Source organism: Epinephelus lanceolatus, chromosome 20 (genome assembly GCF_041903045.1).
Source record: "Epinephelus lanceolatus isolate andai-2023 chromosome 20, ASM4190304v1, whole genome shotgun sequence".
Classification (NCBI taxonomy): domain Eukaryota; kingdom Metazoa; phylum Chordata; class Actinopteri; order Perciformes; family Serranidae; genus Epinephelus; species Epinephelus lanceolatus.
Genome location: NC_135753.1, coordinates 15,558,903 through 15,582,276, shown reverse-complemented (window position 1 = coordinate 15,582,276; position 23,374 = coordinate 15,558,903). Strand labels below are relative to the sequence as shown.

The 23,374-nt window shown below is 41.0% G+C and overlaps 1 protein-coding gene across 1 annotated transcript in view; it reads left to right on the top strand.

The window, feature by feature from the left end:
• tmx3b (thioredoxin related transmembrane protein 3b) overlaps nt 1-23,374 on the top strand; it is a 51,650-nt gene that overhangs the window by 5,574 nt on the left and 22,702 nt on the right. The window contains exons 5-12 of the mRNA XM_033638930.2: nt 1,063-1,108; nt 4,930-5,010; nt 5,451-5,550; nt 5,791-5,868; nt 6,250-6,316; nt 12,568-12,666; nt 18,997-19,054; nt 19,279-19,332. Coding sequence (XP_033494821.1) covers nt 1,063-1,108; nt 4,930-5,010; nt 5,451-5,550; nt 5,791-5,868; nt 6,250-6,316; nt 12,568-12,666; nt 18,997-19,054; nt 19,279-19,332 — 583 coding nt within the window. The remainder of the gene's footprint in view (nt 1-1,062; nt 1,109-4,929; nt 5,011-5,450; nt 5,551-5,790; nt 5,869-6,249; nt 6,317-12,567; nt 12,667-18,996; nt 19,055-19,278; nt 19,333-23,374) is intronic.

Here is a 23,374-nt window from a genome sequence, read left to right as displayed (position 1 = left end):
TCCTGTACTAATTTTTCATAACCATTTATGATCTCTAACACGTGTAAACGTGTACACGGACTCACCCCTAGGCGAGACCACTGAAGTAGGCTGCAGTGAAACCACTTAGGGCATTTGCACCGTGAATGTATGTCCACTAAAGTGTCTGAAAACATTATGGAAAGAATCCATTTGGTTAAACAGTACTTTTTTTTTTGTTTAACCAGAAACAGCCCTGAAACCACCAACACCAAACCCCCCAGACTCCATTTAAATAAACAGTGATTTTAGTGTGTGCAGAGCCAGCATATTTTCACATCTAACTTGGTGAGGAAAGGGTCAATTTAACCAAATCAGAGTTGGTGATTGTTAAAAAAGTGAAAACAGGAACCAAGACAGCTTTTGTGAGTTTTATGTTGTTTCCATCAACTTTGAATGACGTGTGTTTCGCTGTTTTGGTAATTATGGTTTATTTAAATGGAGTCTGGTGGGTTTGTCAAGAGTGATTTTGGGGCTGTTTCTGTTTAAACAGGATCTTACTCTTTAACCAAAAGGTCTCTTTCTGTAATGTTTTCAGATAATTAAAATAACAATCTGAACCTGTCAGTGGCAAAACAAGCATTTTTAATGGTACATAATTGCCCATTTCAGGGCTGCTGGCTGCAGCCATCTTGCTCAATACTGGACCAATTTCAAAATCGTTGTTCCCATCATTCACTTGGACACAAAAACATGGGAAAATAAGGGTCCAGGTTGAAAAATACAGAAGCTACCTTCAAGCGGTCTTATATGTCGTTTTTGTGTTGATCTCCGGACACCGGTAGGGATGCTAATTTAGGAAACACTCCTATGGGTCATATTAGAAGGTAGGAACAAACAGCCTATGTGGTTGTATGTGTTGGAGGACCTGTTGCAAGAAAGAGAATATGTACATATGCACATATTCCAAAATGATTCCTTTAATCATCAGTCATTTTGCCAGTTAAACAACAAGACTCTTAAGACCTTCAAAGAGAAAGACGGTTTTTGAGATATTTATATTTTTTTATGTGTAAGATGCCGTATTTGTTTTCTATGTTGCAGGAATGGCATCAGAGTTCGGTGTCCGCGGTTACCCCACAATAAAACTGTAAGTGACACAAACTTCTGTAAACATGTTGAGCTTAAAAGCCACAGTTGATTCAAAACATTTGCTTTGTGTAATCATATATGAATGAAGATGTAACCCTGAACACTTTAAACGTTGCCTTTTTGCTAATTGCTGTAATTTTCATAACCACTCAGTGCAGCTTTGAATGGGCCTAAAGAAATCCATATAAGATTAAAAGGCTTATTGAATTTACTATGGACCTACAGGGTCTGGACACAGTGTAATAATTAGTCCAATATAATATATCTGCAGATAACACTGTTTCTGTGAAGCCTCTAGTTTTAAGCATTTGTTAAGCTTGTGTCAGAGAGGCATTTAAAGTCATTTTTGAGCGTTCTAATTCATAGTCTGTATTGTGTTATTATCAGGATCCTTTGACTTCACCGCTGTCTTTTTTCCCTTTGAGGTTTGGCCTGTTGAGATGCCGTTAGATGACTTATTCAGGAGGGAACAAGGTGTTGTTGCTGCTTCTTTAAGCCATAACTAAGGGACACACTCTGTTCACACCTTTTAAGCTTAAATTTGATTAGGTGCAACACTCTTCGGTGCTGTTGATTCTACATTTCTTGCACAATAAACTGATTAAAATCAGCTTTAGCAATCTAAATGTTCCTCTTATATTTTACTTTTTTTTTTCCTAGGTATTTCCTAAATCCACTTCCGAACTATCAGCTGATTTTCCCATATATCTCAGTACTTTTTTTTTGTGTGTGTGTGTGTGACATTTTTTCATATAAAATAAATGAGTTTAGGTAGACGCCAGCTGCTCAACATCAGAGCTCATGTTGACTTGAGAGAAATGATCATCTTACAAAGCAGACTTTCCTCCATGTATTTGAAACAGAATCATTTATCTGCACACTGCCATAATAGGCTCCCCATTTAGTTTCATCAAGCTCATTTGGAAAACTGCCACAGGATCACGGCAGGGTTCATAACATTAAACCAAGCAAGTGATGAAACATCCATCGAATGAACATGAGATACCTCCCTGGGTGACAGAGGGAGACTTGATTTAGAGTTCTGTTTCCCCCTGAGTTCATTAAGCCCTGTGGGCTGATGCAACCTTAGAAATCCTTAATGCATTCTGCTTGTTGTAAGAGCTCGACTCGAGCAGTTTATTTTGCTGGAACTTAATTAGGGACACTCATTTGTTCTGTTTTGTTTTTTCATTTAAGGTGAGAGCATTTAGATTAAGTTGACCTTTGTGATGAAGCAGCTTTTCCTGATAGATTTGCTGTTTCATCAGAACATCTTGGAAGAGACAGGCTGCCGTTGCTAGGATGTCAGACACACTTTAATAGTGCCAAAGACAGATGTTGTCTTTAATGGGCTGAAGTAGAGCAGCAGCTAAGGATTGTCTCTGACTGTTTAGTGTATGAAATGTAAAATAGTTTTAAGGTGACAGCTCCACATGTTGTGTTTTGTTTGACTAACAGTCCCAAACACAAAGACATTGTGTTTACACTCAGTGGACACAGTGTTAGGTACACTTGCTTGTCGATGCAAATATCTGTTCTGCCAAACATTTGGCAGCAAGTCAATGCAAAAATGTGTGCAGACTTGGTTGAGAGGTTCAGTTGTTGTTGTTTGAACATCAGAATGGAGATGAAATGTGATCTAAGGGCGCATTCACACCAGGATAGTCTGGGGGACTCGGTTCGATTTGGCGGGGAATGCCCAAAAATGTCACACCTTCATTTGGTTCGGTTCGCATCTACACTGCACTTTTTGAAGCGGATCAAACCACCTGGACAACGTCACGCAGTTACAACAGCTGCTCGTTTGGGGGTGGTATTGCCCGAAACAACATCTGACCAGGAAGAAAAAAAACATGAGGAAGAAGAAAGCCCTGCTCATCGATTGGCCGGGACTGAAAACAGAAATCCTTCCCCTTCAGCCGGATTAGTCACCACAAAAACAATGGAGCGACACCAAATTTATGCAGTCTTGGGGTTTTTTGTTTTTACTTTGGTGTTCAAACCTAATATTTTTTTTACCTCTGCTTCTCCCGGTTCGCACTGTAGGCTTTGTTTTTTTTCTACCCAAAATGCACTGTGCGCTAAGTCACTTCCTCTCTTTGGTTCACTGGATAGTCCGTTTGCATTTCCCACTGTAAGTGAACCACAGCAGGGTTCACTTGCAAGTGAACCGAGACCCCCAGTTTTTAAGCAGACCAGGGTTCGCTCGTTTGGTCCACACTAGAGTTCGATTGAGCGTTCAAACCACTCCAAACGAACCGAACTCTCTGTGGAAGTGGACCAGGGTTCGTTTATAGCAGACCAGATAGTGCCAGTGTGAATGCGTCCTAAGTGGCAGACCGTAGACTGATCGTTGGTACCAGACAGCGTGGTTTGAGTTGTTGGTTCCATCAACATGACAATGAGTGTATTCAGTGTATTCCAGTGACCTCCAAAGTCACCAGGGGCCTCATCTATAATTGTGCCCAAGACAGAGCCTGAAAAGGGCATATGCCATTTCTCACGTTAGAGTTAGGATCTCCAAAAACAAATTTGACAGGTGAATGGGGGCACCTTTATGGAAACTCTGACCCATGCATACAAACATGTTGGAGACAAATTGGCGACGTAGATGGTGTGGTGGTGAATTGAAGCCACGTCGTAGAAATGAAATGTGAGGGGATTCAAGATGATTCCTCTCAGATTCACTTCATTTCACGTTACTATAGATTCGCTTTATCATAAACATTGAATCCTGCAGTGTTATTTGTGCTTGTGCTGGTGAGCCATGGCTAATCCATGAGCACCTTTCAATTATATAACACACAAGACAACTCCAATCTCAAATCAAAGTTTGCTCAGTATTTCATCAGCGCTGGCTCACTATCACATTCCCCACCAGCGGAGCACAGAGGAGGGGCCCGGACTGTATGTTGCTGACACTCGTGGTCAGATGTTGAAATGCTAGGATGATGCCAGGATGTGGCAGGTGGCAGGATTCAGGATAGTCTGTGCTTCCTGTCCCCGATATGAAAGCAGTCATTAACTGATGAAATAATCATCATCAGTTAGAGAAATACAAGATAACATCAAATAGCTTTAAATAATTGCAGAGCAGAGCATCAATAGATTACAATAATATCTTTTAATAGTGTGCATTAAATTGCCAAGTATGATTTTAGTTTTTGTATTGATTTTGTGTGTAAAATTGCTGCAGAGAACACGACTGATGTCAGGCGCACATAATTATGGCGTGATTTATAGTGAAGAGCCATTGACCAGCAGGCTCTCTTCATGCATAAACATTTATGTGGTGCTTTGTATTGACCAGTTGTGGTTGAATGTGGGCGTGTAGAGGCCGATCCACGTGCAGCAATTCAGAGTTGATTTGGGATTTATGAAAGGAAATCTCGCAGGTGTTCCAGAGAAAGTAGCCAGTGAGCGTATGAAACAGAGAAAAGCAGCAAATGTTGACATTTGAGGAGCTGGAACCAGTTAATATTTGCCATTTTTGCTTGATTAAACAACAAAAACGATCGAATGTCAAATTGGTTGCTGATTCATTTCCTGTCTATTGACTAATCAAACAATTTATTTGAGCTTCAGCCTCAGCTGTAGCGTTCTTCCTCCTGCTGCACACTGTTTGAGGCTTTTCAGACAAACCAATATCCTGAATGCAAAGTTCAATGTCATGCAATTGATTTCCATTTCATTTTAATTTTCACATGAATGTCTTCACTCAGCAGCAAAATAACGACACAAAATAACCGATGGTACAGAATGGTTTTACATTTAAATTGACACTTTTTCACTCTTGTTTTGCTTCTGTCTCCTCATCAGGTTAAAGGGTGATCTCGCCTATAACTACAAGGGACCAAGGACAAAAGATGATATCGTGGAGTTTGCCAACAGGGTGGCAGGGTAAGCCTTCAGTCACTGCTCTGAAAGCAAATTATGTGAAACTGATAAATAAGGACAACTTCCTTTATTACAGCTGTGCTAATAAGAACCATTCCAAGCAAGCTTATCAATGTAGGCCGTGTTTGTTTCATAGCTCAGTGGGTTTCCCCTCTCCGATGCTCCAGTTTAAGCCACTGTATCAACTGTGCCTGACAGATTTTTCTCCTCCTTGAGGGAAATCGAGCTAGATCCGTAACAGAGGGGTTGATCAAAAACTTGGCTTGGACCTCAGGGCTGCACATTGTTGAGTCTCCACTGGGTGGTGCCACCAGCACAGAGCTCAAGAGCAGAATAGTTGGGAGTCTTTCCCATCAGTTATATTAGTGTGCCATTTTTGTGCTGAATAGGATTTTACTCATTAAAATAAACTAATTCGTGTGGGTTTTTGTTTCCCTCTCCAGACCCGCCGTCAGGGCGCTTCCCAGCAAGCAGATGTTCGAGCACATGCTGAAACGACATGATGTTCTTTTTGTGTATGTCGGTGGGGAGTCTCCCCTCAAAGTAAGCATCATTTATGTCATGAATTTTATTCTGAGCACCCAACTTCTCCAGAGCTACCGCAGTGCTAAAACTGTGCATCGATTGAGTGATAGAAGCATGGCTCAGCTGCTGTTGAATCACATTTTAAACAAAGAGCAGGTTGTGTGTAATACCTTGTAGTGACTCAGCCTTTACATCTGTTTAACACTGATTTAATGGAAGCTATTGTGTACACGCTGAAAGACTCATTTGCCGTTGCAGGAGAAGTACAACGACGTAGCCTCTGAGCTCATTGTCTACACTTACTTCTTCTCGGCTTCAGAGGAAGTCTTTCCAGAGGTAACTCTTTGAATTTGCATCTCTTTGAATTTCAGAAAAATACTATAATCACTTGCGGAGTGTTACATTTTTTTTTCAACACCACTATTGATACTCATGAGTATTGTGCAACCAGTTGATGTTTCTATTGTTGCTAGGTTCTTGATTAAAGCAAATAATTACAATCTTTTAACATAACTATCCTCCCACAACTGCATATACAGACACCAGGCTTGCTTGCTGTCTTTGCATTATGCAAATCAGTATAAGTTTCACAGTTTGCTGCAAAGCACTGCTGCCTACAGTCTTGTCCCATATTTTACAGGTGCGCGTACATTCATAGAGTAAAAATGATTTATGGAACTTGCTTTTGAATTAAGCATCTTTTTGTGTTTTCCACAGTCTGTAACTTTGCCAGAGCTTCCTGCGGTTGTAGTCTTCAAGGATGGGGCCTACTTTACCTATGATGGTGAGTATTGTGTCACCCTGGCTTCAGCCACTGTCGTCTTGTTTCTTTTAGTCAGTCATACCACGGCTTATAAGGGCCAGTAGGGTGCTCTCTGTGTCCTGCTCCTTGTCTTTTCCCTGCTGTGATCCCTTTTTTTTTCTCCAGCTGTGTTCCTCTAGTTTTCCGGTCTTTGCTGCTGTTCTTTCATCTTCCTCACCACATTGAGTTATGGTGTGCCTGGCCCATCATAAAGCACCCAGGGCTCTGCCCACTATTGTGTGTGTGGCAAGGCCAGTGATGTTGTGGTGGTTTGTCTCTGGGCGGACATGCATAGCAGGCGAGGGTGGATGGGCATGAGAGACCACAGTTTAGGCCAAAGAAATCAGTGCAGAGCTGGTGCTGTATACATACAGTCATTTAAAGCCAAGAATTGAATCATTGCAGCAGCTGTCAGGTCTCTGCAGAAGGATTGTACATGACATATGAGGCTTAGAGGAGCTGCTTTTTTTCTGCTGCCCAATCCGAAGCTTCTCACCGCAACAGCGTGAGTTCACCACATTCCTCCATGATGTCTTGTATTTTGCTGCCGCTGTGGGCCCGAGCTGGGAGGCGGAAGCGGAAGGGAAGAGCATCAAGACACAACGTCAACACAAACGGGCACCAGTAGTGGCTGTTGGGCAGGTTTGGTGCGCGGTGTAGCGCACGGAGAACAAAATCCACCTTCGCCGCTGTCTGTAAGCTCACATCCGTCTGCTCCACCTGACCATTATGGAAGGGAGGCTTCCTGCACCAGAACCGCAGCAGGAGAGGCTCGCCACAGCAGACGCTGATGACAAAAACTCCACATTCTGAAGAGTCCTCCAGGACCTTGATACGGAGGATGTGTCGAATGTCTAGCATTGCCATGGTGACGGCATATTAAGCTTGTCAAGGACTGAGAAGGGGAGCAGCGTAGCAAAATGACACGGCTGTGTCCTTCCTCAAATGGTGGATTTCTCCTCTCCCCTTTCAAGCCTTTAGAGCTAGTTGAAGAAAAATGCTGTAATTATTATTGGTTATTGTAGGTGGAAATGGATTAAAATAATGAGAGTGCAGCTCATTAAACACTTACCTACAATGACAGCAAAAAAAGAAATTTCCCACTCTACATCAGAGAAAGTAGTTTGCCTGCTCTATTTTTTTTACCACCTGTGGTTCTCAGCATCTGGTTTCTTTCCAGCTGTGCCGTGTTTTTCTCAGAGAGCTGTTCTCACTGCAAGTCCACCGACTGGATGTTGAATGAGGGTATAAATGAGCCCAAGGCACCTTATGTGGTTTTCTGTGACACTTACTTTGCATGATGTTCTGTCAGACACTTTTTATCAAATGTTATTTGGCTGAACTTCTGAGACACATTTGCATAGGCACCCAGTAACACTGTTTTATGGCCGACTGTAGAGTTCTGCAGGGATGATGGTTTTTCTGTAGGCTGACATGGAAGTCAGCATCGCCCTGGTTCCCTCACAGAAAATAAACTCTGTAGCAAACAAATGCTTATGGTACTTAAATGTTTCGTTCAGCAAGATAATCTTCACAAGTGAACACCACTTTTATGATTTTTGAAGTGTAAATGCAATCACCAGAAGTATAAAGCTAACAGTAGGCTGTAAATGTCCTACACTACGTTCGTATGCCTTTAGTGTCGTCACCACAACAAGGTTGAAAGCAGTGTTAGGCGTGATGACGTCTTGTATTTATGAAGTTGAGCATAACGTGAAAATCTCTTAAGCTTGTGTTAACCACAGACCTTAATTCAGACATTGAAGCAAAAACCCATTAAAAAAACCCAGTTGATTTCAAAACAAGGGAACAGGGAGTGCTGAAATGCTGACTCATTTCCACCTTTAGGACTCATGTCTGGATGTATAACACATAATATATTTTTTATTATCTGTACTGTTTATCCACCAGCTACAGAGGCTTATATATTCCCAAAACATACAAGCAACCTTTATCTAGAAGCAGATTCAAAATACTAGAAATTCAGAGCACATTTGCTGTTCTCATTGTGCAGATCTGACTTGTTGTGTTTTTAAACAATAGACACCATTGAGGGAAGCCACACTGTCCAAACACGGCCTCTCGCTTTGCGTAAAATGGTATTTGACATATGGTTGCGCTTTGATTGGTTTAGTGCACATCACAAACAGCAGCATCCCTTTTGTAGAGAGCTGTTAAAATATGGTACAGCACAGAGGCTCATACATATTTAATAACTCAAATCCTCAGTTTCATACAGGTCTGCACTGTTATTGTGCTTCAAGGGCCAAATGGTTTTGATCATCATTTGCATGCAGTGAAATCTGCTGGGCTATGTATTAGCGCTGTAAGAAGACTGAAAAATGTAATTAGGATGTATGTTAGTCCTCACAGCATGCTGTTTGCCTTGACAGGAGTGTTTTTTCAAACATGTTTTGAGTGTGAATGCACATGAGTTAATACTCAAGAGCTCAGCATCAGGCTCTCTGTTAATCTGTTACAGTGGTTTATGGTTTGGCCTCACCGCTCCTTGTATGGAAAGATACAGCCAGCTGTGAGGCCGCACTATTTTGCATGTGTTTATTGGTAGCACTTAAATGACAGGCGGATTAACGGCCCATGAATGTGATGACAAGACGAGATCACACTTAAAAAGGTGATAACACACTGATGATATTTTGTGACAGCACACATGGAAAGTATTCACTTCATCGGTTATTTGAGTTGGCAAACAACAAGGTCAGTGCAGATGACACAGTGACCATATTTTCCACACATGTAACATCACCACTGTATCATAATTCAAGCTGGGTACCAGTACCTGGAATTCGGTACTGATGCCCAACAGTAACTTTTTTCAGCACTTTACCTTCTCTGTAATAACAAAAATTTATTTTTTACAAGCTGTAGGGGTGACATAGTAGACTAAAACTCTTGTGGCAGGTCGGCACTGTAGCGATAGTTTTGGCTTGCTGGAAAGCTGACGAAGCTTTCCCAGAGCTCTGTATCTGGCTTCCAGGCTTTGGGACGCTTCGCAGCACCTCTGCCTCTTGTCTAAGCCTGGCGTTCTCACCTAGATGAGCTCTCACTTACCGAAATTTGGCACCTACAGATGTAACATGAGTTAGTACTGTAGTACCAATGGAATTTGGTTAGTACCCTTTAAACTACTAACTTCAGTACCCAACCCTAAATAATCCAGCTATTTTGTTTGTTAGTTTTAGGCCTAGTCCATTAGTACACAAGTATTTTTAAAAATATTTTTTTCCATCCTTTGCTCTTAAAAATAATCCTGTCCACACAAGCACCGTTTTAAAAAAGTCTCTGTCCAAATGAAAATGCAAGAACACAATGTCATCGCTGTCAATAACATGCCAGACCAACAGGCGGTGAAGCCACGCAAAAAGGAAGAAGATGTTGGCTAATCAGAAGCCTCAGAAAAAGCTATGATTGAAAGGCTACATGGAGTGGTGACCTCCATAGTGCATTCTGATGCCTCTGTTCCTCAATATAGTGGAAGAGTAACACCTATTTCTACCTGGTCACGATGCAAACAAGTGAGCAAGCGAACATCAGATTGGTTCAGTGTTTCCCAATGAAATCCTAACCTGCTCCGTGCATTAGCGAACAGGCTAAGTGACAGGACGCATATTTTGAAAACCGCTTGCCCTGGCTCTGTTCTGGTGAAGCTTTGTGCACCTCTAATGTGTTTTCAGAGCAACAGCAAGCTCGATACTCCCTGAGTGTTGTTGTCGCTTGTTGTAGATCTGGACACTTTTTTGTACTCCATTAGCCAGAGTTCGCTCATCGGCTGTATTTTAGGAAGAGTTGTAACTCTACATTTATGTGCTGACATGTAACAAGTCCTGTTAGCAAGGTCAAAGCCACCACTATCTTTGACACATCTGCCATTGCACGAAATGTTGCCTCATTTGGAACGCCGTTTGTCTAATACTTTTGTTTCTGGCTAAAAACCTGAAAAACCAATGACATTCCCATCAGCTTATCCGCACTTTGTGTTATAGCAAATGTTAGCATACTAACATGCTAAGGTAGGCTGGAGAATGTGATAAACAACCAGCCTGCTTTCTTACAAATCAGGTAGACCTCCAATGATTATTTGATTAATTGATTAGTAGGTTGACGGTTGTTGAATTAATTTTTTAAACAAAAACACCAAACATTTGTTTCATGCTTCTCCTAAATGTGAGAATTTGTCATCACCTTGTGCTCAGAGAAATTATACAGGACATGTTTTACTAATGATACTTTATCAACAAAATGATTAATTGAGAAAGTCACGGGCAGATTAATCAACACTGAAAATAGCTGTTAGCTGCAGCCTAAATTTAAAGAAGCTGATTCCATAACTGAGCTCCACATGTCTTCCACACATGCTTTCCATCTCTCACTGTGGCCTTATTGTTGTGCTTTTTGGCAACTAGTTAAAGCATTTTCATTGTTTATCTTTAAGGATTATCCTTTTTCTGAGAAAGCGAGACATGTTGTCCCATCATCTCATTGAGCTCTCTTTCATCAATCTTTTCATCCTTTGCCACATTCTGCGTCTCACCCTGTTTGAGTTATCTTTGATGTTCACTTCCTCTTCTCCGTCTCTTCTTCGCCTCTCCCTCTAGTTTTCTTTCTGTGCTATTTGCATTATCTTGGAGGTCATCCGTGCCATTAACCTTCATCCTTGAAACGTGTCAGAGCTGCCTCCTCCCTCCGCGCGAAACTCTGACACTGGATCATCCTCACTCCACCCACTGTCTGTTTTTATTCCCCCTCCTGCCTCTCATCTTTTTCTCTTGTCTCCCGCTGTGTGAACTCTGGGCTGACAGGCTCCTGTAGGGCAGTATGGAGATTGCGAGGTTGGCACCCAGGAAGAGAGCCGCTCTAATTTGTTTGAAGGTGAAGCAGGTTCAGTCGGTGTAGAGGTTCATCGGGCTGTACGATCCCAGTATGGGGCCTTCAGCTCTCTCCCTCGCTTCTGGGAGGAGAGTCGGGCAGCTGCGTGCTGTCTATAAAGCCAGAACATCTGTGGAAAGAACTCTGTGGAATGTCTACCAGATGACTGACTCAGCAGCTTTAACAGCAACTCTGCCTTTGCACAGCAGCAGCACTGAGAAATAGATTGCAATGCATTAAGGTCATTTCGAATCTAATAAAAGCTACGACCCCGGGGGGTTTAAAAGCGTGTTCAGGTTTTAGGTTGTCATGTTCGGTATTGTGTGCCCAGCTCGTTTGGGGAGCAGCTCAAGAACCATGTTAAAGTCATCAGTGTTGTTGTAATTACTGTAATGGTAGCAAAAAGGTCATGATAACTTATTAACATGTCATAATGAGGTCCCAGCTACATTTGACATCAATTATGAACATCCTGTAGCCTCTCTCAGCCGGAGAAAACAGCACTGTTTGAGCAGCCTCGCTACACCCTGTTTATACCCTCCAGGGACAGACTCTGGTTACCGTTTACATGTTGCCTCCAGATGCTAGGGTGGCAACAACATGTGGTTCACATTCAGGAAGCTATCCTTTATTTTACTTTATTTTTTATTTATTTGTTGCACTTTATCTTTTTTTTTTTTTTTTGCCTAATGCATCTGTTGAATTATGCATTCACTCCAAATGTGTAAAAATCTGCCAAAACTGTGTCCTGAAAATGAATGTAGTACGCATGCAGAATCATTTACAAACCAAATGTGTTTTTTTAAAAGGCATAATAGCTGTGAAAATGAGGTTAGGTGAGCCAGCATCTCAGAAAAAAAACAGCATCTATTGTGAATGAAAATTACTTTACATTTTATATCTTGACAAACGGCTGTTTGGTAAGTGGGAAATTAATGCTGATTGTGGACAATCCAGACTGAGCGAAATGTTCTTTCATGTACATCTTGACAACCAAACTGATACCTTTGATTGTTTACCTCTGGATTGATTCGCAATCTGCTTGCTCTGGCTCAATCCATATGCTGTCTCAGAGCCAAAATAGCCTCCCTGACTACTTAACCCAGAGGCAGCCCCCTGTCAAAACAATTTTTGATCATTGTTTAACTGACCTCTGTCCATGAACACTCAGCTTGTGTCCCACTCTTTATTCCCTAGAGAGCGCACAGGTGGTAAACACTGTCATCTTCTCACAATCCAGGCATCAATACACCGTTGTGCTGTGCTTTTAATACAAATATGTTGTGTGCTGAATGTCAATTTTGTGCTTCTGCTTCTGAGAGATTCTGTGTGTCTTTGTGTTGCAGAGTACGAAGATGCGAGTTTGTCATCGTGGGTGAACAAGGAGCGTTTCCAAGGGTACCTTCAGATTGATGGCTTCACACTGTATGAGCTGGGAGAAACAGGTGGCGTATGCATAAAATTTGTCATCCAGAATATGTTCTTCACTCCCATGACTTGTTCCAAATAACATAGTCATATCGTAGTCTTATTCCATGGTGTGGTCGAATAATTCCTGATAATTTATATTTGTATTAACCTTTATTCAACCAGGAGTAAAAAGACTCATTAAGGTTAAAAATCTGTTTTCAAGCTGGCCAAGGTAGATCCATGGTAGATAGCTTTCAGCGTGTGTTGGCACTGTGAAGATGCATGCATGTACGAAACATCACCATAATCCAGCATAGACATAAAGGTGAAATAGTAACGGACACCTACTAAGAAGTTCCTGTTAAATTATCTGTTCACCATTCTAGATGAATGCGCTGGCTGCATAGTATCAGCCTGTATCTAGAATAAGTAACCGTAGCAACAGGGATGCAGTCAGCCTCCCTTAAGAATTTATTGCAACACGTTAACAAGCTAACATCTTGCTATTGATTGGGGGACAATGGCATGGCTGGATAGCTAGCTGGTCTTGTTGGTAAACATACTGTCAAATTATATTTATTATTTGTCAACTGTACACAATGTTACTGACTTTGAATCTTGGTAGCACAAGGCCTTGATCACACCGAGACATGTTGCCACAGCTGCAGCCACTTCAAATATATGTCATATGACGCCGCCGGTGTGTTTTGGCCTTAAGACAGTAGCCTGCATGAAACTATCACAACATGGGACATGAATTCCCCCTCTCACATACTCTGTATCTCTCTCATAGCCCAAAAGCTAACATGCTAGCTAGCTAAGTAAGCAGCATTAACTGACTTGAGTTACCAGGCTGCTCATGCAACCCCAATTAGTGTTAGTCATGATTAAATAGCACTAAATGATGATGCGTGATGCGTCTTGTGTGATCAAGCCCTAACGTTAGCTTTCTGGCTTTAAGCTTGGCCAAAGGGTTTTATGAGCTGAGCTGACTAGAAATATCTCACTGCTGAGTCGTATCTAAGGCTCGTCCTATTTACTGGAGGAGTGAGCATCGTTTACATAACATAAGAGCCTTGTGGGGGTGGTAATGACTGTTCCAGGTGTTAGTCCAAGCTTCAAGCGTTACCAGGAGTTATGGCTTGTGAAAAACTTTAGATTTTGATTGAAAAACGCATAAAAATATAAATGAATAGTCTTGTTTTTTTCTCTTCTGCAAGTGACCATGGTATAAAGGGGATAATGCCCTTCGAGGTGTCCATTATCAGGGATTAATGGACTCAGAGGAGGCAACCAGCCATTAATTTCTCATTCCTCATCAGGCAGTATCTCTTACATATACATATAGATTAATTTAAGCCTGCAACAAACTGTTATTTTCAGGAAATGTTTTTACCAAGGTGACATCTTCAGATGCTTAGTTATATTAGTACACATATTATATTAGTTTACTGTCACATGAGATAAAGAAATACAGGAAATCCTCACATTTGAGAATGTGGATCTACAAATTCCATTTTTGCATAACAATAAAGCACTTAAACGATTATCAGAGTAGATGCCAATTCTTTCTCTGCCTCATTTCCGCTCTGTTTTATTTTGAAACATTATAAACGGTGATAATTTGTTAGTCATGAGCATGATGACTTTTTCAGTGTAGATTTTTATATTTTGCGCTCTTTAACTCTTAATGATGATGGAGCCAAAGTCAATAGTCAACACTTTTAAATTACCGAATGATTACCAGCACATAATTTGAAGTGCAGCAGCACACAGCCTTACTCAGCCTGCCTCTTCAATGCTATTTCACACTAAAAATCTTTAATATTTAACATCCCAGCCCCCAAATATCCAATCTACCACATGATGACTTTATAATTAAAAATCAAATATCTCAGAGCTGCTCTTGTCAAAAGTTCCTCGTAACAGTATCAGCATTAATTGTGTGTCGGGGGTTTGATAGGAGAATCTGTCACTTCCCTCCAGATTTAGACCATGTTGTGCTACTTACTCAAATGTACGCACACTGTCTCTCCCACAGGAAATTTAAGCTCGAGAGTGAAATACAAACTGTCTGTTAAACAGTAAATTGATGATGTGTGCAAAGAGAGCTGTGCTTTCTAATATTAGACACAGTATTTTACCGCTTTATGTGCATTTGACTCAGTGATCAGTGATGCTTAACAGTTGAGTTTTACCTACATTTGTTGCTGCTTACTGTCAGTATCTAAGTCATTTGTACCAAATTTGCAGTTTGTCATTCTGAACACAAAACAGTCTCTAAAGCACCTTAATTGGATAAACACTGCGACTGATTAAAGACGCCGTAATCTGTAGCTTCAGTCTGTTACAATAACTCAGAGTTTAGACCGAAGTGAGTTTGTGGAAACAGTATAAAATCTTTCAGCCTCGTCTCTAAAGGCTTTTCAATCAAGTGTCAGGTTTCATGCCCATGGGCTCATTTTGGGGTGGCACAGTGATATTTTGATGCTTTAAAAGCCTCGTCCCACGCAAGTCTATGCACCCATAAATACCAGTGTGACCAAAATCAATGAATAGTCTCAAGCTGCAATTTAGATCTATTTATGGGTCAAAACTTAAGAGAGAACAGGCAGAAGCGAGGATAAAGTTGGAAACAAAATATAATTGACAGTTACACAGAAGGCAGTTGTGTTTTCTTTGTGGCTGGGTTTCTGTTCCGTTCCATGTCCTAGTAGATTTCAATGTCCCGGACAAATGGGAGAAATTACAGTCATATTATCTGTGTTTACTGAGCTTAAAAATGACCGTTAGTGCTGTTACGTCGTGTAAACAAACCAATGGAGAAGTAACCACTTAAAAGATTGGTTAGTAGCCTTCTTGCTAACTTCTTACGTTAATACTTTTTAGACAGAAATCACACATTTTATATTTTGATATTCACTGGAAAGGACATACAATACAGCCAACAGCAATGAGGTTGTTATTAGAGATGGTCATGTACAACTGATCCAACTTTTTACATCCAACACCAATAACACATCAATTTAAACAGGAAATAATATAAAATAATGTAATATAATGTGATGTGTCAGACACTTATAGATTCCCAGTGAGGGCTTTTTTAATTGAATTAAATTACATTTTTTGGGTAGTGTTCACCTCTCTATAAGGAAATGGGTGCGCACAACATGCTGATACAGTCAATTAAAAATTCATTAATAACTTAGTGCATAGTCCCAGTTGAATATTGCAGTAATAATGTGTGGTTGTCACAAAATTCCATGGTACATCTGGATTGGCACACCATTGATGTAGATAACTCCTTATTTCAATTTCATGAATTGGCTGTTCCTTGTCCATTGTGACGCTTTCAAAATGAGCATCAGGAATCAAAAGTTTTTAAAAAGTTAAGCTCGAAACAGCAGCACCTGCATCACTCACAGCCAGTTGGAACATTCCAACAGAAAACAATACAGTCAAACTGATTTTGTCGCTGACGCTTGCTTGTTTGGAATCATTTACACCGAACATTATGACTGGAGAGATTTCAAAATGTTCAGATTTTACTGGATAATTACCGGATGAAAGGAAACCCTGCTTTGTGGTGTACAGATGCATTTGAAGGCTATTCTTCAGTGGCAGTATGTTGATAGTATGTCTTGTAACTAAAACACAACCAACCCTCTTAAAAGAAAGACTGCACAGCGTATTTTTCACCACATCTTAATCCAAAGTAGTGTACAGTGAGTGACAGAATGTCACAGGCACAGCAAAAACTAAAGATTATTATATATTTTGGTGTGAATGTCCTCAAAATTTGGCCCATAAACATCAAACTTTCTACACAACATTCACTGGATTTATGCTGCATTTACGTGAAATCAGGCAGACAGTAGACAGCAAACAGAAAACACCCTCTGAACGGCACAGGAGAAACAAACAGTCCGACAGAATGGCACGATGTTAAAACAAAACATGCATGACAATATGTTGCAATGGTGACACCATATTGTTTGCAAAGAATGTGTGTAACATCCGGTGGTAAATTTCGTTGTGCATGATGGCAAAAAGTTAAAATACTTTAACTTCAAACAGCAATGCTTGCTGCCGTTACTGTTGCAGGTTTCTCCGACAGTCTCGCCTCATTTTACCATCCTGCTTTCGTCTGTGAAAATGATATATCCGGTTTGCTGTCTAATGTCTTCCTGATTTCATGCAAGCAGCATTAGACACACAAATAGTCAATTCAGCACAGTCAGCCAGATAAACAACGTCTAGTCCACCATCTGATGAATTAGAAAATGAGCTGGTCCAGTCTATAAATATGCTTTAGAAGATTTTAAGAAATATGATGCTTACAAGTTGCTAGATGGATGTCTTGTAAATGGATTACATCACTTCACAGTGAAGGTTGAGTGTTAATAGCTCTTTCTTTCAGCTTCTACCAGACGAATTTGAAACTAAAGCTTGTCACTCTTAATGAATAACTTTATTAAAATGCTTCCTCATAGACTCGATGTCTTATCAGAGAGAGAAAACCTATTCAGAGTATTGATGGTTTATCAGCATTTGAACTGCATTATTACCACACAGAAAGGATAAAAACATCTTATCAGATCAGTTACATCTGATCTGAAAAGCTGTACTAACCATTACCAATAACCATTATTTAAGACATTCTGGAGTGCGTTGGTAGCCAGTGGGTATAGTGCAATGTCCAGGATTCAATTTGACCTTTGTTGCATGCCATATCTCTTTGTCTTCCTAATGTCTATACAGTCATGTCATCTGTCAAATAAAGGCAAAAATGCCAACAAAACTAATAACTTTTAGCCATTAGTTACAATTTATGAACTTCTGAGAAAGTGGCCCCTTCTGTGTTAAAGGAATACTTCACCCTCAGAACAGTCATTTGTGTATCAGTTACTCACCCCGTGTTACCTTGAAGTCATCGGGAAAACTTTGTTTTCCTTGCATGCCTCCATGGTGAACGAAGAATCCAAAAACATAGAAAAGTCTTGACGAATTGGAGTTAAAGGGGTCCGCGTTTCACTAAAGCAAAACTATATCAAAACATCTGTTTACAAAGTCTCACACAACTCGTGCAAAAAATAAAATCCAGTCCGCTGTATATCTAGTCGTATGCTCAGAACTACCCAAACACAAGCATTTTTGTTAAAAGCTTGATATTCAAAACACTTGAAAATGCATACAGGTAGTGCACCTGGGCAAGCACGTACGTTTGAACTCTCCTTGTGCATTCCATAGAGTTTGCATGTTCTCCCTCTGTCAGTGTGGGTTTTCTCCGGGTACTCTGGCTTCCTCCCACAGTCCAAAGACATGCAGGTTGATTGGTGACTCTAAATTGGCCATAGGTGTGAATGTGAGTGTGAATAGTTGTCTGTCTATATGTGTCAGCCCTGTGATAGTCTGGTGACCTGTCCAGGGTGTACCCCGCCTCTTGCCAAGTTTTCCTTTAACCTGAGATTGTGGTGTTTCCTTTAGTTGAAAACATTTGCCTGTAGCTGAGCAATGTAACAAAATGGGCTTGTTTTTTTCTGACAGTATACAGGAGTGATGTAGCTGCATCAACAGTAGATATGGTGCCCCTACTTAGGAACTGCAAAGAGTTAATTAGGCACATTTTTGTAGGTTATATTCCCAAGTACTGTAGAAAAAAACACAGAGTAAACTATACAAAAACTATTGTTAACTGCATTCCTTTTTTTCTGCCAGCCTGAGAACAATGCAATCAAAGTTATTCTGGGAATATGTTGAGATGAATATTGCACATGGGAGGGCTGAAAGTATTCTCGTATCCAGTAGCTCTGGTCCACTTAACACATGTTACCATTTAGAAATAGCTTTCATGGTTGAACTGCCACTCCACATGCTGCAACTTATACCATGTGAAATATCATCTCTTTTCATGACAGGCTGTTCACTGCCTTTACATAACCTCAACCTATCCCCACATAACCACCATCAGTGACCACCAGGGGGCAGGCTGATACTCTCATCCCAGCAACAAGGGGTTTCTATCCTCAAACCAATACAAGTCTGAAAAACAGACCTTATAAGTTGTGTAACAGTTTTTTTTTTTTAAGTAGACCTATTTGTCGTGTCGTGGGTTTGGGTTTTGAATGGTACTGAAATAGCTCTTCTACCAGAAAGTGACCACTTGTTTCCTGTTCAACCAAGTAGAAAGCCTAAGCTAGCTTAATGTTTGAGTGATGAATGAGTAAAGCGCTCTCGTTGCCTCTTTCCTTTCTTTCCCGCGATTGAGAGGTGATTCGTCTCCTCCACAGCCTCTTATCTGCCTGCCATTGTCTTCTCTTTTTGTGTGTGTGATTGTGATTTGTAATCCCTGTCTGCCACCTCAGGCAAATTGGTGGCGATTGCAGTCATCGATGAGAAGGACCCCACAGAGGAGAGTGGCAGGTACAAAGAACACTGAAATTAAAAAGCGTGGTTCAATATAAATTACTCCCACACACTCCCACGCTTACCACTATAGTTGTGCCCAAGTGCACTGCTTTCAAATAAAGATAAGACTTTCTGTTATTGTTTGGATCTTCCCCACAAATTACAGGCTTCAGTCTAAAAACAAAAAGGTTAGACTCCCGACTCATGTGGTGTTTCGCTCTCTTCTCATTTGCTTTTAGATTAAAGACCTTGATTCAGAGGGTGGCGAAGGAATACAGAGAACATTTTAACAGGTAAGGCACGGATACGCCATGAGGTCAAAGATGAATATCCAATTTATACATTTATTCGAGGTTGGCGTGCTCACCGGGGAGCGCCAGCTGTCTATTCACGAGCAAGTTTATGCCTTTGTCGGGGCACGTCTGTTTTGGTTGAGGTTCAGTAGAAAGGTAATTATGCAAAATGTCAGCTTCCAAATATAGGTGTTCTTTTCAGCTGTCAGTCAAAAACTCAGCTCGGTTTGTATTAATGCATAATTTCTGTTTTCTCCGGCTCCAACTGGAGACGGGATGTTTGTGTTGCTCACTGCCTTGTTCGACCTGTTCTTTTACTGGAGAGGAGCCAATTAAACAAGGCTCTGAATACAAAGAGGGAATGCGCTCCAAATGTATAATTTCACAACAGCATTACTGTTATTTTCACCGGACTGGAGAGGTCAGAATAAAAGCTAGTAGGAAACAGATGAGGTAAGAACGCAGCAGGGGTTCACAATATGCCAAAAAATTATATTGCGACTATTTTGACAGGCATTGCGATTGCTATATGAGTTGCGATTTTTGTGGGGATGGTAATTTTTGCACTTCATTATCACCGAAAAAAAGAAAAATGATAATGATGTAGTTTTTGCTGGGGTCTGTACCAAACAAACATGTTCCCTTAGGTTTGGGATATGATTTGTAGGCCGGGGGATCTCTGTAGCTCCACTCTGCTTTGTTTACAATGGCAAAAAATTGCAGCTCCTGCAATTTGAATATTGCACTTGGCCATATTGTGATTTCGATAGTATTTTATGACTTGTTCAGCCCTAGATCGCAGACTCTCAAATGATTTAAAGGTTCAGTGTGTAAGGTTTAGGGGGATTTAGTGGCATCTAGTGGCGAGGCTTACAGATCACACCCAGCTGAAACTTCTTCAGGCTAGGATTTAGGGATGCATGATTATATCGGCACGTCATCAGTATTAGCCGATATCGGTTTTAAAGTTAACTATCAGAATCGGCCAACGTACTTTTTCTTATTTTGTACAATGAATGAATATTATATATATTGACAAGTATTATATTTCATGTCTCCATCTGCTGGTGGGCCATCACGATAAGAGTTTGCCAGCATAATATGACATTAATTCCACTACAGAGGAGACTTATCACTAAAATTAGGCAGGGAAAAAAGTGGATGTATCGATATTGGTATCAGGTATTGGTCAAATGAGTCCATTATCATACATCCCTCCCAGGACTCCTTCAGTGTTCATTGTTCAGGAGGTTTTTACCAGGAGCCGAATTATCAGAGGAGGTCTCTTACTCTCCAAAACAAACGGACCAGGTGATAAGAACTGGTAGAAACACTGAATTATGCAGTTTCACGTTCAAAATCTGTGTTTCTCCAACATTGTTTGGTGTGTCGCAAAAGGGCTGTTTGCCCAGCACCCGCTAATGTGCACCCGCCTTATTTCTGATCTAGACATTCAGGAAGTTTTTACTGGGAGCTAAATTATCCACAGAGGTCTCCTTCTGTCCAAAACAAATGGACTCAGTGATTTAAACTGGTAAAAACACAGAATAAAGCAGTTTCAGGTTTTAAAAAAAGTTTGTTTTTTGTTTTTGCCAATGCTGCTCATTGTGGAGGGGCTGACGTGTTAGTGTTTTGTTTGTCCTTTCTGGGCTACCGTAGAAACATGGCAGTGCAACATGGTGATCCCTGTGTTGATACAAACAGCTCATTGTAAGGTAATGAAAGCACAATGATTCAGGATTTCAGGTGAATATACACTCAAGGAAACATACTTATTGTATTCCATTTCTGCCAGTATATCCCCCTAAATCCCACACACTGGACCTGTAACATGGGACCCCTGAAACAATTGCTGCATGTGTGCAGCAGGATGATTTAGTGAGTACAGTAGGTAGGTCATCCTTTAACTGGAGGACCCAGGTTAAAGCGAACATGCTTAGCTCAAGTGGCTTGAATTCAAATCAGCTCTAAGGTCGCTGTTCTGTAGCTGACCCTTATCTCTGATCGCTCCCAGCAGGGCGGCAGGCGACAAGAGGATTTCCTCAAAAGGATTAAAAAGAAAAAATGTATTACATTTTCATCATTATGTTGCGCTTAGGTTCCTCACTGCACCCCGTCATTGACCATGTTGCTTCATCACATGGATTTCTGCTTTTCATTGAAGAGGTGTATCTCAGACCGCCATGATCAAAGTGTGTTTCCCACTCCGAGCATTCCCATTAGGACTGATTGAATTACACAGATTCCTATCATCAGTTAGACTGCTATCCGCCGCATTACTCTGTGCTGTGTTTTTTTTTTTTTTTTAAGACTTTAGAGTTTTAGAAACCCCACTGAGATCAGAGCTGCCTGCAGTGTTCTGACACACCTAAACGGTACTTGTAATTACAAGTTGCGGGCTCGAGCGACGCCCCCGTTGGTGGGCGGTGACAGTGCGCAGACTATAGATCATAGGTGATGAGTGACATTTGAATGAGCTGACGCCGTTTGAAGCAGTAATAAATGTGGTGGTGTTCAGCTCACCCACCAGTTGTAGCATTTTGACAGCACAATGAATGCAGATCTGAGTGGAACTAGTCTGTGTGTAGGGGGGGAGAAAGGCACATGCCTACATGTGGCAAATTGCACTTGTGGGAAAGTCTGATTTCGTCAGTTAGTGGGTGTGTGTCAGGCTGAAATTCAGCACCAGTTATTATTGTCTTGGCTTTTATGTGCCAGTTGCTGCACAGAGATTTCGTGAAACAAAGCCAGACAAGAAACCTCTTCAAAAAGAGCTTCTTCACAAACTGAAACCTTTGACTTACTGTCCATAAACGGCCCTTGACTGTTGAGGCTTCAGATAGTATGCAGTAGGAATACACTGATTGTGAAATTCTGGGCGATTTTGATTTTCAAAATAACAATTTGGCCGATAGCCAATGCCAATATCGATTTTTTTTTTATTTTTTATCGTTGTTTATTTATCATACAGTGTGCCTCCTCTTCTAAAAATATTGATAAAAAGAAAAAAATCACTGCTACATCACTGCCTGCCTACTTCTTAGTAAGATGCATGTTTTTCTTTACAAAGATCAGCATGTCTGCCCAGCTGCAGCTCAGTCTATTTGTCTTCTCATCCAGGGTATGAGACGCAGAGGGATACTTTGCCTTTTCTTTGTCGGGATGTGGGGAGAGTGTGCACATGAACGGTGTCAGGTTTCCCCACTGTGCTGGAGCAAAAATACGTATCATTTCAAGTCATAGATTGTGTGTTTTGTGTCCTCTGACAGACAAACAGGGAGCTTCAGGAGCTGGTAACATGTGGTTCATCTGCACACACTACCCTCAGTATGGTGACACATACCTGCTTAAATATTGGTGAAACACTCTTTAAACAGTTGCTCACTGAGGGCATATGTGAAAAAGAAACCACTTGTCCTGCATGGCACCCGTTTCCATCTAATGTCAGGCCAGAGACGGTCCAGCCAGCAGTTTCGCTTTTTCCGAATCAGCAGCTGGGTATGCTAGCTACTGCTGTCACTGCAAATAACCGACGCAACATTGAGCTTGCGCAAAATTTACATGAGACTACAGATAAACATCAGCCAGTGCCATCTGTGAACAAGGTGAATATTTGCCAATACTGTTGTTCAGCCGATAAATGGGCACCTACCTCTTGAAAGGCAATTAGATGTTGAGCAACATTTTTAACATTTAAAATGTCTTGAAGCTGCACTAATCGAAATGTTTATGTTTGAAATTGATTAAATTTGTATTGTGAGAGATGTCACTCTTAATCTTACTGATCAGTAGGTTCTGCAGTTTGCCTCGACTCAAGCTTTGAAGTGTCTTTCAGCTCATTGTTTTGGCTCAGTCTCAGCACCCACTGTTGCCAGACGCAGCAGTGAGCTGTTTTCAGCCAAACAGCTCTCATAAATCCACTGTATGCTACCTGCTCAGCACTACATTGCAGATATAGTTAGAGACTAGCTGGTGAGCATAGAGGAGCATTAAGCAGCTAAAGAGCCAGATATTCGATGGGTGAAGGCCAAAATTAAAAGCT